General features: G+C 42.7%; 1 protein-coding gene across 1 annotated transcript in view; it reads left to right on the forward strand.

The window, feature by feature from the left end:
- spen (spen family transcriptional repressor) overlaps nt 1-16,328 on the forward strand; it is a 32,264-nt gene extending 15,936 nt beyond the window's left edge. The window contains exons 4-15 of the mRNA XM_084069616.1: nt 1,762-1,919; nt 2,353-2,553; nt 2,651-2,802; nt 2,914-3,039; nt 3,194-3,307; nt 3,814-3,927; nt 4,048-4,148; nt 4,267-12,106; nt 12,298-12,654; nt 12,768-12,962; nt 13,107-13,265; nt 14,054-16,328. Of these exons, the coding sequence (XP_083925742.1) occupies nt 1,762-1,919; nt 2,353-2,553; nt 2,651-2,802; nt 2,914-3,039; nt 3,194-3,307; nt 3,814-3,927; nt 4,048-4,148; nt 4,267-12,106; nt 12,298-12,654; nt 12,768-12,962; nt 13,107-13,265; nt 14,054-14,185 (9,649 nt within the window). The 3' untranslated portion in view covers nt 14,186-16,328. The remainder of the gene's footprint in view (nt 1-1,761; nt 1,920-2,352; nt 2,554-2,650; nt 2,803-2,913; nt 3,040-3,193; nt 3,308-3,813; nt 3,928-4,047; nt 4,149-4,266; nt 12,107-12,297; nt 12,655-12,767; nt 12,963-13,106; nt 13,266-14,053) is intronic.
- The last annotated feature ends 1,587 nt before the right edge of the window (nt 16,329-17,915 follow it).

The raw sequence follows: 17,915 nt of genomic DNA on the forward strand, positions 1-17,915 counted from the left end.
TATGTATATTTCATTTTTAGAGTTTAGTAAATGTACATACTTTTTTAAGTTAATAACAAACCTCTAGTCTTTGGATTTAACCTGTCATATCTGTTTTGAATGTACAATGTCGTATTATGAGGTTTCCCTGCAGTGCACACCCTTCCCTTTTGACTGCGATTGCGCTTACCCTCAGAAGACATCAGAATGTTTTTGTGTGGCTCTACACAACCAGACAAATAGGATCTGACAGGAGCCACTGGCTCTCCACTATTCTCTGCTGTTTGGTGTTTGACTGCATCACAGCTGCACACAGCAGACTACATAGCTCAGAATGCATTTAGCGACACATGCGGTTTGACGAGGGAGTTCTACAGGGGAATCTTTGGAGGCGGCTGGTATATTTTCTCACTGCCTACCTCTGTGTATGGGTGATGGCTCCCCCCCTCCGTGAGATCCAGTTGGAACTGGAAATTTCTGGCCACTGCTGGCTCTCTGCCCACTCCCACAGGCCAGGCTCCATCAACGGCACTTCCGGGAGTGTCTGAGTTGAGGGAGGAGAAATGCAGAAGGAAAAAAACAGTGCAGAGCCTAGAAAACGGACACAGGCATGGGAATGAGAAGAGAGGTGTATGGGAGGGCATTGATTTGTACAAAACCTTTGTATAAGATTCAGCAGTCGTATGCATATTGCTACAACATGAACACCAGCAGAAGAGGCAAGATGTTTTCAAGAGATGAGAAAGACAGACACATTAATTGTTTTGTCTTCAGGATTTATGCAGATGCTCTTGTCTGTATATCTTGTTTTTACATACAGTATGTGTAGACACGTAGACACCGAATGTTCCCATAATATACCCTGTTCAAGAGAATAGAATGTTTAAACAAAGTTACAAAGCACAAGGGGAAAAAAATATAATTCACCAAGACAAAAAAGCACCAAAAATGAGATGGCAAGAGGACTAAAAATGAATAAAAAATTATAATAGTTCATAAGTGATTTAAAATACTGATGTATGTAGCCTGAGATGCACAGGCAGTGAGGTCCACAGCTGAGGCTAGTGAGGTGTCAATTGTGGACTAACATATCTAACATGGAACTAAGAGCCTATCCTGTAAAGCTCTAAACATTATCAGTAGAATCTTAAAATCAATTTATGGGCAACCAGTGCAAAGATACAAGGGTGGGTGTAATATGATCTTGTCTCTTAAAGACTAGCAGCTGCATTTTGAACCAGCTGGAGGCGGGAGCTTTCTGACTGAGCCCTGAATATAGTTGAAATAGTTTACATTTGATTACATAAAAGCACAGATGACCTTTGCGGATCTGAAAATTATATAAAGAAAAGGACTTGATTTTGGCTATGAACGTCAATTGGAGAAAACACATCTAATATTCTGTTGGGATTCTATAATGAGTCCATAACAGCCATTCGTTTGTCAGTGTTCGTTTGCTAAAATTAGACTCCTTGTGCTTTTTAAAAAAAAAAAACAGTTCCTTCCTGTGCCATGATTTATAGCTTCTATCAGATATCAAATGTCTGTAGGATTCAGTTTAAAATGTAGCCCATCAAAGCAATCCTAGCTGAGTTGAATTGGAGAATTCAATCAATTTAAAATCACAGCTGTTCACGTGTTGCAAATGTCAATTGCTATTCTACATTCTGGAGGGCTTCTTTTTTCACAATTTACAGTACCTGTACAGTTTGAGTAAATGATACTGTTGCCAGCCTCCCAGACATTTTTATCTCTAAGCCTGTGTTCCCTCTGTTGCTACAGTGATTCTAGCAGTAGTTCGAGCGATGACTCTCCAGCACGCTCAGTGCAGTCTGCTGCTGTTCCTGCACCCTCAGCACTTCCATTATCCTCCCTCGACAAGGATGAGCCACGTAAAAGCTTTGGCATCAAGGTCCAAAACCTTCCTGTGCGTTCTACAGGTGAGTGGCAAGCTGTGTCCATGTGCAACAAAGTGTTTTTGTGTTCAGAAAAGGCGTGTTTGTATTTGAATGCCTTTTGAATGTATTTGAATGCATTTGAAACATTTTGGTCTTAAAACCTTTCATCACTCTTGTCACCCTGCCTGCAGTGATGTATTGTTATTTGTGCCTGTCTGTGTATCTGTCTGGGTGACTGTGAACAAAATAACAAGAGCGAATGGGCAGTTTTTATTAAACTTGGTGGGAATAATCAGTAGGCTGCAACAAGAATATGAATTTATTGGTCTCAAAAATGAAGGTCAAGGCCAAAAGTACATAATTGATCATAGAAAGAGATGTTGCCCACACGCCACGGTGCATTTAGTAGGTTTTTACAATTATGATTTAAAACAATAAAGATTACATTTAACTTAATGTGATCTGTTCTCTACAGATACAAGTCTGAAAGATGGCCTGTTCCATGAATTTAAAAAGCATGGAAAAGTCACATCTGTACAGATCCATGGAGCTTCAGAGGACCGCTATGGACTCGTCTTCTTTCGTCAGCAGGAGGACCAAGAGAAAGCCCTTGGAACATCAAAGGGGAAGCTGTTTTTTGGCATGCAGATTGAAGTCATTGTCTGGAATGGCCCAGGTAAATTCTGGATACCAATGATTTAATTAAAAACACAGATCAGATTATGTGCCAAAAAAAACGTATCAAGTTTATGAAGAGGGACTTAATTTTTCAGAGACAGAAAGTGAGAATGAGTTCCGGCCCCTGGACGAGAGGATAGATGAGTTTCATCCAAAAGCCACACGGACGTTATTTATTGGAAACCTGGAGAAAACCACCAGTTACCATGATCTACTGAACATCTTTCAGCGCTTTGGAGAAATAGTGGTAAGCTGACATGCTGGCAGTTTATTTAAAAAGAGAAAAAACTAGAATATTATTATACTATGGCAATCACTGACCATGCATTCCTGTTTTTTTATTTTTTTATTCCCAAAGGATATTGACATCAAGAAGGTGAACGGAGCCCCTCAGTATGCTTTCCTACAATATTGTGATATTGCAAGTGTCTGTAAGGCTATAAAGAAAATGGATGGCGAATATCTTGGCAATAATAGGCTAAAGGTGAGAATTATCGCTGCAATTCCATTTTAATCATAGTTTTTATTGCCTCCCTTGTGAATTCAATTATCTATGTATTATTTGTGTTAATATGAACTAGTTTAATTTCACAGATACAAATGGCTGAGACATTTGATCCTTTTTTTTTTTATTTCAGCTCGGCTTTGGAAAGAGCATGCCTACGACTTGTGTTTGGTTGGACGGATTGGCATTGAACACTACAGAGCAGTATCTTACTCGTCATTTCTGCCGCTATGGGCATGTTGTTAAGGTAACAATTTTTTCCTTCTTTCGCACTCTGCCATTGCAGTTCTCCTTGCCCTGTGTTAGAGCTCTTCACGGGTCCAAACCCTAAAAGACCTGTGAAATTTGTTCCGAGACCTGATTGGTTCCAAGTTCCAACATTTCTTTTAAATGTGGGATCCGAACCCTAATGAACCTGTGACAGTTGTTCTGAGACCTGATTGGTTCCTACATAAAATAAAAATGACTGACCCAAACCCTAAACTGGACCCTTGAAATATATTCAGAGATCCGATTTGCTCCGAGACATTTCAGAACCGACCCTGCATGTTGTATAATATTATTTGAACCTGACAAACCTAATCATTATTATAATTGCCATTAAAATTGCCGTTCTACCAGTGGATGCTAGTGATAGGCTTCTCCATAATGGAATGTAGCCCATACGGGTCTCACGCATTGTTGGGTATTTTAAGTTCAGGTAGACCCGTGAAGACCTATCCTGTGTGACAATATTCTCTCCATCTTCCATAGGTTGTATTTGATAGAATGAAAGGAATGGCCTTAATCCTGTACAACAACATAGAATATGCACAGGCTGCCGTCAAAGAGACGAAGGGGTGGAAGATCGGCGGTAATAAAATCAAAGTGAGTGAAGGAAAATCTGAAGAACTTATGGTCTTTGATCAAGTATAGTCTTTGTTAATATGCCAGGAGAAAGCTTTGAAAACGAATTGAATTGCATTTTTTCTTTTTCTTTTTTTAAAGGTGGACTTTGCCAATCAGGAAAGCCAGATGGCTTTCTATCGTTCAATGCAGGCATCTGGCCAGGACATTCGTGACTTTTACGACATCCTAACTGAGCGAAGGTTTGCATGCTTACAATTTTTTTTGATCTTGTGTCTATTCATTTTAAATATTTAATTCTAAAGACAATATCATTGCAATTTTTTCATTCATGGCTTGATTTGTTTTATTTCTTGCCAGAGATGAGCGGCGGACGCAGTATGAATTTCCAGCTGAGCGGCCGGCGTATTATGAAAATGTACGAACACCTGGGACATACACTGATGACCCGCGTCGTAAATATCCTGCCAGGAGTCGAGAATTCTATGCTGAATGGGACCCATATCAAGGAGATTACTATGATCCACAATACTTTGAAGACCCCCGAGAGTACAGAGAATTCAGAGCAGACCCATACGAGCAAGACATTCGCAAATACAGCTATCTGCAACGGGAACGCGAAAGAGAGAGGGAGCGCTTTGAAACAGACCGTGGACGGGATCATGGGAGGAGGACAATAGAGCGCAGCCAAAGTCCATCTCACGTTCCTACTCGTCGCCCTGCCAGCCCTACTGCATCTCCATCACTGTCTGAGAGGATACCAAGCGATTCTGATCGTCGTGTTTGCTGTAGATCCTCAGAAAGAAGCGGTAGTTGCAGCTCAGTCTCCCCACCCAGATTTGAGAAGCCTGACAAGGCACGAGCTGAAAGGTACAACAAAACCGATAAGCTCGAAAAGGATCGGGTTTTTGAGGTCGAACGTGTGACTGTGGTTGAAAAAGAGAAACGGGCTGGGAGAAAAGACAGGGGGGACAAGGAGAAAAGTGAGAAGAGGCTGAAGAAGCTCAAGGTGGCATCACCGAGCATCCCAACATGTGAGACAGAACCTGAATTTGAAAGGGACATTAGCCCGGGTTCAGCTCTTCGAAGTAAAACTAGCAAGGTCTTGAAGGAAGGTACCAGTAAAGGACGGCTAGATCTTTTGCCATGTGTGGTACAGCTAACACGTGTTAAAGAAAAAGAGGGCAAACTAATTGGTCATACTTTCCCCGAAAAACAAAGAAGAAGTGGGAATGACAGTCCAAGACTGGCGTCACCTTCAGCTGAGCAGCGGAGTCCTCCTTTCCACTTAGAACCTTCAAAAGGTGATCTTGTTAAGCACGGAAAGGTACCCAAAGATAAAAGCATGGCAAGTCTGGTAGAGGTTGTTGAAAAGGATTCTAAATTGAAATCTAAAAAACATGGAAAATGTGAACTGGGATTTGACGGTGCAGTTGCTGTGGATGTCGATCGTTTAGCTGCAAGGAAAAGACGTTTTGAAGACTCTGCTGGAAAAATTGATCGTCTGAAAAGGATGAGTGAGGAGGAGGATCATGGTAGACTAGGATTTCGTAAACTTGGGGATAGTACTAAGGAGATGGAGGGTGACAAGAATGTCATATTAAAAGGGATGCATAAGAAGGACCATCGCAAAGATAAATCTGAGCAAAGGTTTTCCATTTACAGTCCTAGAGATGAACAAGACCCTCAAAGCAACTCTGTGGGTCTCAGTCTTGAGCTTCAGTCCCGACTAGGAGAGCTAACTGATGATACCACAGATCCATTAGACCCACCCTATCTAAAAACTGAATGTGGGGAGTTAAAAAACCTTAGCAGCTCAAGTCTCACAAAGCTTTGCAATGATAGTGGTCTTGGTCTGGATGTATTGAAAGAACAACAGAAACAGGGCTCATCAGAAATCAGTATTGACGGTCAGTACAGAGACATAGGGGAAAATGAGGAACAACTTGTATCACACTTTGACCAGTCTGCTAACAGCAAAAAACGAATGGAACCAACTCAACCAAGTCGATGGCCCCAACATAAGCTTGGCGAGCCTGATAAGTTTGCGAAATCTGAAAGTCCACAAGGTAATGATAATGACTTTGAAAAGCACTGCTATGGGCTTGATACAGGAAAAGCAAATCAGGATGTCACAAATGATGATTTCCCTTCCTGTAAACGAAAGAAATTGGAGAATTTTGACTTGGAAATTCTCAATGCAAAAAGGGATCGTCATTTTGGATGTTCCCAAAAGTTTAATGATGACATTGATCAGAATGTTGCAGCCGGAATAAGCTCTGGACACTTTTCTGCAAATGATGAAAATGCCCATCTTTCCTTATGCGTCACTAATAAAGAGCTAAAATCCTCTCCTTCAGCTGATGATAAAATATTCTCACACATTGAGTCATTGAAATACAACTTGGACTTGACAGCCAGTCGCTTTCATTCTCCTGATACTGAATTCTCCAAGCTTAAGACAACATTGCTTGGATGTGATGAGGAGTTATTGCAACGTTGGGAAAGACGTATTAAATCAGACTCGGTCAGGATGGAGATGACCTTTCCCAGTGGCATTGTGAAACAAGAGAGCATACGCAAGAGCCTTGGTCACGATTTAGAGCCTGGAGAGGTACAGTCAGATTCGGATGACGATGATGATGGCGAGAACAAGCCTCATTCTCCAAAGGCCAATACTTCCCTGTCTTATATCCTCAGGGAACGTGAGGAGAGGTTGACAGATCTGAAGCTTTCAGGTTCCTTGGAGAAGAATAAGTTTTATTCTTTTGCATTAAATAAGACTATAACCCCCGATACAAAAGCACTCCTTGATCGAGCCAAGACACTGTATTCGTCCCGAGAAGATAATTGGTCCTTTCTTCCCTCTCGCTTTCCAAGTTCTCACAGTTGTTCAGACAAGGAGAAGGTAGAACTTGCACCACGACCCATTCCTTCGTGGTACATGAAGAAGAAAAAGATTCGCACTAATTCTGAAGGGAAGCTTCATGATAAAAAGGAGGAGCTGAAGCCACAGGACCAAGAGCGGCAAGAATTATTTGCCTCTCGTTTTCTCCATAGCTCAATTTTTGAACAAGATTCACGGCGTTTGCAACGTCTAGAGCGCAAAGATCATGATTTTGAGATGGGAGTTGGTAGGCCTCTTGCTAAACCAGGGGCTACTGAGGTACAACCAGTGTCTGGTGGAGCAGACACACCACAAGAGCCCATAGTTCTTTTCCATAGTCGTTTTTTGGATATCCAGCAACAAAAGGACAAGGATCACCCTCCACAAGATGCTGAGAGTGTTGTTATTAAGGTGGAGATAGAACGAGATGAGTTGCAGAACGGTGATAGTGAGATGCCTGTCAAGGTATCTGAGCCAGTACTGAAAATGGAAGACAAATCAGGTAGCCCCTCTCTAATCTTGCCAGTTTCACCATTTGCTTCATCCTCCAGAGAGATGTCTCCATCAGAAAGGAAAGAGATCATAATTGCACCCACAGAACATACAACCTCTGTCATAAAAGAAAAGGCAGAACATGTTCTTGAGGTATCCCCACCACAATCTCCTCCTGTGGAAGATTTGAAACCAGTAGCCATTAAACCAACTATATCCCCTCCACCAGTACTTTCAGAGGCAGATTCTGAAATTAAACCAAAAGTTGATTCAACTGAACTGAAACTAAAAACAGAAAACAGCTCGACAGTGGAACATAACCCTCTTTTGGAAGATAAGCCCCCCACTCCTGGTGGTTCCTTGAGTAGTTTTGAGTCTGCTGAGTACCCCTCCTCAGAATATCCAAAGCTTGTGGAAAAAACAGAAAGCATTAAGACAGAGAACACAGAGAATCAAGAATCTAAACACATCGTGGAGCCTCAGGAAACTGAGACACACAATGATGTATGTATGCCAGAGCTACAGGCTGAAATGAAACCATTACCAAGCCGAAAACAGCCCAAGAGCAAAAGGACCAAGTCAAATGTGTCAGTACTACGCACAACACAACCTTGTCAAACTGCTCCTAATGAGAAACCTGCAGTCCGGAAGAGTGAACGAATTGACCGAGAAAAACTCAAAAGGGCCTCATCTCCTAGAGGAGAGATATCCAAGGCATCATCTGAGCCTAAAAACACGGCCAAGTCGCCAAGTCATGCCTCAGATTCAGAACAAAACCTTGAGTCAAGCTTGATCCACGGGAGGACACGGCGTAGAAATGTCCGATCAGTTTACGCCACGCTGCATGATGGAGAGCAAGCTGGGAAAGAGGTAGTTGAATCATCCCGCTCCATGCGCAAACGTGTTGCTGATAAAGAACAAACTCAGCAAGAAACTCAGAATCCATCTGTGATTCGTGGGAGAGGTCGCCCACCTAAAAGGGGAGGTAAGCGGGGAGAGGATCAGTCACCAATAAAAGGAGATCAACAGAAAATGATAGAAGAAGACTTGGACACCAAAGAGCCCTCAATCACAGCTTCCGAGGGTTGGCGTTCACCCCGTATTCAGAAAGTGCAACAATCTCAGCTCTCTGCATCTGCTGGGACCTTGGCTAACAAAAAAGCAAATAAACAGTCTGGGAGAGCTGTATCACCCCCAGAGTCAGTTAATGATATTGCAAGCATTGATGAGTCGGACACTAAATCTCAAGTCGAAGAATTAGATGGGAATATTTCAGAAAAGGATGGAAACGTGAGCTCACCAGTACACAGAAAGGAAGAAGAGCTAAAAGATCAAGGTGGAAAGAGCTCTGCTGAAGAGGACATGGAGAAGATGGAACCTGCTCATTCAGAGAGAGGACCGCAACCTGAAAAGAGCGGTAAAATAAAAGTGCCACGGTTGAAAAGAAATACCAAGCTGGGTTCTGAAGATAAATCACACAGCCTAAGAAATCTGGAAATCCGTGTGAGTGTTGATGATGTTAAAGGTTTACTTCCTTCGGATGAGGTTGAATCTGAGTCATCTATGACAAAGTCCAACCCAGCAGAACAGGAGAACCAGGAGAAAAAGGACACAGATATTCAGAAAGAAGCAGTGGAGCTCAGTCCACAAGAAAAGGAGGAAGATCTATCAGAACCTGAACCCCCTGCTGATCCAGCTGCTGCTCTTTTGGCAAGGCAGATGGAACTGGAGCAAGCGGTTGAAAATATTGCAAATTACGCAGTAGAGCAACCGCCTCGACCTTATAAGGAGCCATCTGCAGAGCCACCTACCGTACTTCCTCCTGTTGTAGTGGAGCCAGAGGTTGAAGTTGAGGAGGAAAAGCGAGCTAACCCTGCAAGTGAAACTGAACTGGCAGCTGCCATTGATTCTATTACTGCTGAAGATATATCTGCAGATGCAGATGGATTCACTGCTCCTCCTACTTACACGGATAGTATTCCTACCCCTGATCCCCCGATATCATCCTCCTCCAATGAGATTATGGAGCCTGAAACTCACTTGGCCATCAACAATATTCTTGCTGCAGATTCAGATGTGGGAGTATTGACACCATGTCCAAAAGTGCTTGGGACAGATGCTAAGACGGCTGAACGGCCTGTCACAGTACCTGGAGTACCGCCACATTTACCTGAAACACCCAAGAAAGCAGGAAAGGCCCGAGCCAAGACTCCAAAAAAGTCAAGGACTCGTAAAGGTACACCGAACAAAAAAAGTGAGGCTGAAGAGGTTTCAGAGCCCGTGTCCTCTCCAGTCAAGCTACCAGAGTCTATCCCAGAAGATCTAGAGACTGTAAATTCAAAGGCAGCTGCTGTTACAGTTGCCTCAACAGCAGCAGCTTCTGTGGTCACTTCTGCTGCAACTTGCAAGCGTGACATTACAAGTGCAATGACTGTAGAAACCCCCAAAGAGGCAGAGCAACCTGTAGTGGAGCAGCCTGTACCCCAAGAATCTGCCTTTCACACAGGTGCAAATAGTAATTCTAATTGTAAAAGACGTCTCCAAGCAACAGAGGTATCTGCCCCCATACTTTCCTCCCCTCCTGCACGCACACCACCTATATCTCAATTCAATGTACCTCTACAGAGGCCTGGCAAAATTCCAGTCTCCCCGGATTGGGTTCCAAGATCTGAGGAAAGTCGAATCCATGTAGCTCCTTCTTCTCAAGTTACAGTGGTAACGTCCTCTGCAACAGTAGTAACTGCACTTGGAGCCCCTGCAGGGAATCCAGCAATGCCCCCTGACACCAAGGCGTCAGACATTGACCCTAGCTCTAGCACCTTAAGAAAAATACTAATGGAACCTAAATATGTGACTGCGTCAAACAGCAATGCCATCCCCACCACCATGGTGACATCTGTGCTGTCAGACCCTGCTCGGATGTCAGAAAATGAAAATCCCTCGGATGCAATGAGTTCAAGGCACGGGCATCTTGAAGAGAGACCACCTTTGCCACCCCAGTTCACACACCACAAACCATCTCCACTGACCGAGTCCCAACAAAACTGTGGGGAGAAGGTGCAGCATTCAGTCATTTCGTCTCCTACTACCTCAGTTATCAGTCGAATTCCATTGCCCTATGACACGGAGGAAACACCCCGGATTTCCCTAAGCAACCGAAACACTGGCCTATCACACCCCAAGCAGAAATTTAGGACAAGTGCTAATGAGAATAGCCGATACCATGGACTGGACACAGTGGAAGATGCAACCAGAGGACGATCTGTTGTTGAGAACACCCCTTACAACGCAGGTTCTGGCCCTGGCCTAAGGGTCAATACATCAGAGGGTGTTGTCGTTCTCAGTTACTCAGGTCAGAAAACTGAAGGACCACAGAGGATGAGAGCCAAAATTAGTCAGATTCCCCAAGCAAGTGCTGGCGACATAGAGTTTCAGCAGTCTGTGTCCAAATCTCAGATTAAGCAAGAGCCAATCACTCCATCATCCCTACTGCCAACCACGAAAGGACCGCAAACACCCACAGCTTATGGGCACACAGGGGTACTCTTAACTGGCCAGTCCTACAACTCCCAGCCTGTTATTTCTAGTATTAAGCATGAGAGTCCTGTATCTGATAAAACTGAAGTTGTGTATCACACAGGATCCCAGGGTGGGGTGGTTAAGCTCTTCCAACAGCCAGTCAACAGCTCTCAAGTCTTGATGTACAACCAAGCTGTGATACAGCAGCAGCATGGAAAAAGAGGACATGGAGTTGAACCTGTACCAAGAAAGATGGACATAGGCAAGCCAGTTCAACAGTCAAATCTAAGTCCAGTCATGAGTCCACATCACCCCTCACTGGCTGGAGCCTGCATGAGCCCCAGTCACGGCATCCCAACTGAACGATCAGCTCCACACCTAAAGCAAGAACCCCAGTCGCCACGAAGAACTGTTCACTCCCCTTCACCCTTTGCCAAAACTTGTCCCCCAAGCAGTTCTCCCATTGGCACTTCCGTTGTTCTGGGTCCTGGCATACCTCAGTACCATTCTAATATGCATCACCCACACCCGGAGCAGTCGTCTGTCATAATGCAACCTCATAATGCCACTCAGTCAATGGCACATGAGGTCAGGATGAACACCCCATCAATGTCGGCAATTAACTACGGAAGACGATCCGATTCTCTGCCGCCTCCTCGCCCAGGGCCTCCGCAGCGCTCAAACACGCCTCAGCCTAATATAATAAGAGATATGGTGCTGCAGTCCCACCCAGGGCCCCAGTCAGTGACATCAAGTGGTGGAGGCAGCAGAACTGAAGAGGACCCGAGGCACTTTCATCAAGCACTGAGCCGGCCTGCAGCACCTCAACTCCAGCCAGACGTAATGATCATGCAGAGCGACCACCGGGGGCTCCACACAGGTTTGCGCTTGGACCAGTATAGAGACATCCACCAGCGCATCCTCATGCACCAACATCAGCTGGGAGAGCAGGCCTCAGAAGTACGTCAGTCTCGCACTCCAGAGGCTGGAACAACCCCCTCCAGCAACATCGCTGTGCCATCCAAGAATCCCTTACTAGGCAAGAGCATAGGACCAACAGGGAAAGAGATGCCTAAACCATTGGAGGGGAAGATGTCACACCCACCCCATTCCGAAAGTAGGATCATGGGAGTCCATCCGGCTGGTTCTGTCATGGTGTCTCCTCAAGGGGTGCAGCTGATGCACCCAGGAAACTCTGGCTCCTTCCCGGTATACCGGGACATGCAGGGTTTCCCTTCTCAGTTTACAGGACATACTTCAATGGGACTAAATCTGGCTCAGCGAGGCATCACACCATCACAGGTTAGGGAATAAACTCATATTTCACATTCAGCATTTTGATCCATATTTTTGTGGAATTCCTAAAGTTGTCATGTGCATCACATATTGGTGTTCCATCCACTTGCAGTAATGAATCCATCTTGTTTGACTGAGTATGTATATTTGTATTAATCCATCTTGTTTGACTGAGTATGTATATTTGTATTAATCAGGTCCCTACAGATGCTGAGCTGGCTCACCGAGGCAAATTATCTCAGTCACTCTCAGCCAGATCACTCGGGGGAGGAGACTCCAAGTCTGAGAGTACCCACCTTCGCCATTCTACCTCCATGGAACTTTCACACCTGTCCCGATTTCAGAGGGATGCAGTGTCACCATCATACCAATCCCCTATGTCATCTCCCATGGCTTTTTCCCATAAGCCAGATCTATCTGTCCAGAAGGGCCCACCAACCTTCCTGCAAACTCCTCCAGCAGCAGCACTCACTTCAACTTCATCGCAGATGAGACCTGATTCTAAGCTTGAGCATTCTGGACACCGTTCCATCGACATGGTGCAGCTTATGACGGTATGGAGTCTGAGCGAAGAACAGCATTTGAAAGAACCTTGCTCATGATATTTCTGTTCAAGTCTACAAGAAACAAAATGTAACTTCCTTCTTGTGATTTCTTTTTTTTACAGAAATACCCAATTGTATGGCAAGGTCTATTGGCACTAAAGAATGACCAGGCTGCTGTCCAACTGCACTTTGTTTCTGGCAACACCATATTGGCACAGCGCTCCCTGCCACCCCCTGATGGAGGTCCTCTGCTTCGCATCGCCCAGAGAATGAGATTAGAGGCCTCCCAGCTGGAAAGTGTGGCCCGCAGAATGACTGTAAGTGTTTTGATTTATGAAGTTAATTGAAAAAGTGATACTGGCTACAGATTTTACATCTCAAATGATGCAATTCCATATTTGTTATTAATGATATTATTTGTTATATTATTAAGACGTAATTGCGGTTGTCATCCATGACAGGTGGAGAATGACTACTGCTTGCTACTGGCCCTGCCCTGTGGTCGGGACCAGGAGGATGTCCACGGTCAGACACAAGCCCTTAATGCAGGCTTTATTACCTACCTGCAGGCTAAGCAGGCAGCTGGCATCATCAACGTCCCGAATCCTGGCTCCAACCAGGTATGTTTTGTATTAGTTCCCATAAGTTTGCACTCTGTCCGTCTGCCCAAGATCTTGTCTGGAACATATCTCCTATACCTGATGATGCCTAGGGTTATCAAACTTTATCTATGGTTGCATGTAGAGTAAGGTGAATACCAGTGCCCACACATCAAATAGAGTAGTACCGCCTGAATACCAGCGCCCACACATCAAATAGAGTAGTACTGCCTGAATACCGGCGACCTAGGTGCTCGGGTGGCGCAGTGGTAAAGTCCCTGCCCACCACTGCGGAGGTTGTGGGTACGAATCCACCGTGTGCATCCAGCTTTGTCGAGTGTCTATGCGAACACAATTGGCCCATGTTCAGGGGAGATAAGCCGGGCGGGGAGGGTGATATTGATCATTGCACATACTCCTACGGGCTCCTATGGGCACCTGTCAGTGGGGAGTGTTGCGTGGGAGGAGTAGGACGAAGGCTCTACGTCCTCCCGGTGGGGGCTCCTCACTGGCAGGTGAGTCAGTAGGATACAGCAGCAGTGACAACACAGAAATGTGTGGGGGGAGGAATCAGTTGGCATAACGATTAAATTGGGGAGAAAAAGGGGGTAAAACATTATTGGCTACTCAAAAATAGAAAAACAGCACCCACTCGTCAAACAGAGTAATCACCGCTTACTTACACTGGGTGTGATTTTTGAATATTACCTGGGTTGATGATACAGTACAGCCTTGTCTGTCTTAAATATATGAATATTGCCACACTGAAGAAGCTATTTCATCATGTCGTCTCATCTTTCAATCCACAGCCAGCCTATGTGGTGCAGATCTTTCCACCGTGTGAGTTCTCGGAGAACCATCTATCCCACCTGGCCCCGGATCTCCTCAACAGCATCTCCAGCATCTCGCCCCACCTCATGATTGTCATCGCCTCTGTGTAAATTACCTCCATTCTTTCCAGAACCAAGCCAACACCAGCCTTTTTGGACTCATCCAGTTTTGAAAAGCTGGAAATGCCTCATTTTTTTTAAATGGGTTTGACCTTTTTTTTTATTGATTTAAACATGCACTCACTTTTACTTCTTCACGTCACCGAGTCCTTAAGTCATCCATCCACCTCTAATTCCTGAACTCTGTGCCTTTATTGAGAGCACATGGAAGGGTGGACTGTGGAGATTTTTGATTATCATTTTTGATTGCTCATTTCATTTGTGCATCATCAGAGGTGTTGCAGATTGCATCCTGAATTTCAAAACTTTCAAAAGGGGATGAAGCACCTGATCAAAAACCTCTGAAGGGATATTTTTGCTTTCTTGCTTTCCTCGAAATAATGATTGTGATTTCTTTTACTTTCTTTTATTGAGAACCGATCTGATCAGTCATTGCACTATGTTAAGAGAAAAAAAAATCAATTGTGAACTTTGTACAGATTTTGAGTATTAAATGATTCATGTTATGATATTGATACTCCAGTTGACCAGCCATGTTTGCGCAAGATAAAAGAAAATCTTTGCCAGGAACAATGATTGAGAATCATGTCAGCCTGATGAATCATCACACCGCTTTGCTCCTTCGCCAACAGCCAATGTTCTTCTACTTCATTTCCAGAGTCAACTCTGTTCCTCAAGTGTTCCTTCCCCGAGGAACTCATGAGGGGATGTTTAAGAGTTGTACAGTTTACACTCAATGCCTCAACAGGGGACTATATAAAGAATACATAATTTGTTTATTTTTCTTTGACTCTTCTTTAAGCTAAGGGTAATGTGGACAATTGTGAAACTGTAAATATAAATATTTAAAGACTGAAGAAATGTATGGAGACCAAGTGGATTATTTTACAAGACAGATCATCCAACTTCGATGTTTTATTTAGTTCTCTCGTGTTTTTGTAATTTTGTCTGTTTATTTGGTTGTGTTTTTTAGGGTGGGGTGGGGATTTGGGGCAGGGGGAGGTGAGGAATGGAGAAAGGATCCCTATAAGTCCCAATGTTCACACACATTTGTTTCTTAATTGATTCTGTGCCAAAATGTCTTTTTGAAATGCTAAAATCAAACATAATCATGAACTAAACAAATGAGGAAAAAAGAAAATCAGAACCTATTTTCATACTTGACTTTGTATTGCCAATCAGATGGCAGAACTGGTTTCCCTTTTCTTTTTGTCTTTCTTTCTTTTGTATTGGTCACCAACTCAGCTCTGTTACCGCAGTACTATTATATTCAGAAATTCTATCCTCATTCATGTCTATGAAGCAGTTGTATTAGAAGCTGAAGTGCAGCTTCCTGTTTGCCATACTGGTCTACATAGTCTGTATGTGATGTTTGTCCTTCACTGCCCCCTGCTGTTTGTCAGAGCATTGTCCTCCCAGATGTTTGTCCTCCACTGCCCCCTGCTGTCTGTCTGAGCATACCCCTCCCAGATACTAACAACTGTAGCCTGAGGTTTGTTAGTCAATGGCCTCACAGCAGTTGAGCATGCTTTATTTTGAAACTTAAAGGGTGAAGAAAAAAAAATATTTAAAAAATCATAAGGCAAAGAATGTGACTTGAACTGTAAATCATGCTGTCAATGGATGTTAGTTGTCTGTTTCCTATCTCCCCTGAGCTAGTGTCTCCTTGAGCCAAGCTGTAAATAATCATGTCCTAAATCTGTGCTCTTGTGAACTTTTTTGTTTTTGTTTTGTTTTGTTTTTGTCTCTCTTCAGGGTCCTCATTTATGTTTTGTGTGACAAAACAAAGCAGTCTGAAAGAGACAGAAGCTAGGTGCGCAAAAACCGATGCTGAAAGTAAACCATGTCAGTTTTGTGGTGTAAATATTTCTATGACTGCAGGCTGAATACTCTCATGGTTATGTTGAAGGCACTTATAATTTTTGATAAACAAATGAGAAGAAAATATGAAAAAAAAAACTTAAAGGAAAAGAAAAATGATTAATCTTAAAACTTTGTCTTTTGATCAATCTTCATTTTGAGTGTACTTTGCTGTTCCTCCATGAGGACATTTTAAACTGTAAAATAAATGGTTGTTTAACATACTTCTACAGATCATTAAATGGTCCATAACTCTTTCTTTGTGGTTGTGTCACTTGCCTCTAGGAACATAAAAGAGAGTGATGCATTGACATTTATGTTTTGGAAATGTATATTATATACACCATATACTTGAGGTTGGGATTTTTTTATGGGTCATTACCCCTAGTCGGCTCATAATCCCTGTCTAACGTTGGCTATGTAATCTGATATTGGGGATATTATTGCTCTAGACCAGTGATTCTCAACCTGCGGGTCGGGACCCCCAGGTGGGTACCCACATGTTTTTTGGGGGGGTCCCCAGGTGACAGTGAAGTGACAATCTAAGGACTTTTAAGACCTTTTTAAACATAAAAAGAAAAAAGCCCATTACTGCATCAAAAGTAATCAACAAACTATACTAGGCCTATAAAAACTGGTCAAACATTGGCCAAATTGTCAAATAATGGCAATCGCGTTGTGAGGAGTTGTGAGCTTGTAGATCTGCTATTTTATTTTTAATATTTATCTGGGTCCGAGTCAAACTAAATGTAATGCCTCAACTCCTACAATTCCAAGTGCTTGTCAGGGTGGGGGTGGGATCCACCAGTTCAAATTTGATTATTTTTGGGGTCACTGCCTGAAAAGGTGGAGAACCACTGCTCTCTAGACTAACCTGTCAGTGTATAATCCTTAAATTGCACCTTAGAAATCTGGAATACTTCCAATAATATTGAAAGTGTTCCACATTCTATAATATTCTGTATATTATACAATGTTACCAAATAGGTTATGTTTTAATTGTTTGTTTAGTTTTTGATGATATGTCTGTTATCTGTATAGGAATTAGGAATTAAAACCTGGGTGGGGGTGTGATGAAGCAACACAGGTACAGAGCACAGAATCGAACCCTCCAAGTCACAGTGTTGTGTTTTGATTGATTGAAAACTTTATTAACAGTTTACAAATAGTACAGTGGTACGATTATACATGCATGATTATGGTCCTGTGTATTCAATTCATCAAGTGTGACTGAGCCACCATTGCACATCAACTAGTGACCTTTTACAGGAAGTAGGCCTAGTTACAGCAGGGGTGGACAGCGACTAAGTGCATTCACTTTAGTACTGTACTTGAGTACATTTTTTAGCATTTGTACTTTACTTGAGTATTTGTGTTTTTGGATTCTTATGATTTTCACTCCACTACATTCCAAAGACAAATATTGTTTGGAAAATGTCTAGATGTCAATACAGCAATGGAAAGAAAATGAACTTTGTAATCTGTACTTTGGATACTTATATTATTATTATTATTATTATTATTATTATATTATTTCATTATTATTATTATTATTATTATTATTATTACCCTTATCATTATTATTATATTATTATTACCCTTATTATTATTATTATTATTATTATTATTATTATTATTATTATATATTACATTATATTAAATTATATTTGTACATTCTTCAAAGCATGTACTTTTGAATACTTAAATATTTTTAAAAGCAAATACTCCTGTACTTTAACAGTACACATTTGACAGAACAATTTTAATTTGTTGTTGAGTTCTATTTCACCATAATATCTATACTTTGACTCAAGTACTGGGGGCCTGGGGCTGAGTTCTTTGTCCACTATTTACAGTCAGG

This window comes from Gymnoscopelus microlampas (genome assembly GCF_963454915.1).
Source record: "Gymnoscopelus microlampas genome assembly, chromosome: 10".
Lineage (NCBI taxonomy): Eukaryota > Metazoa > Chordata > Actinopteri > Myctophiformes > Myctophidae > Gymnoscopelus > Gymnoscopelus microlampas.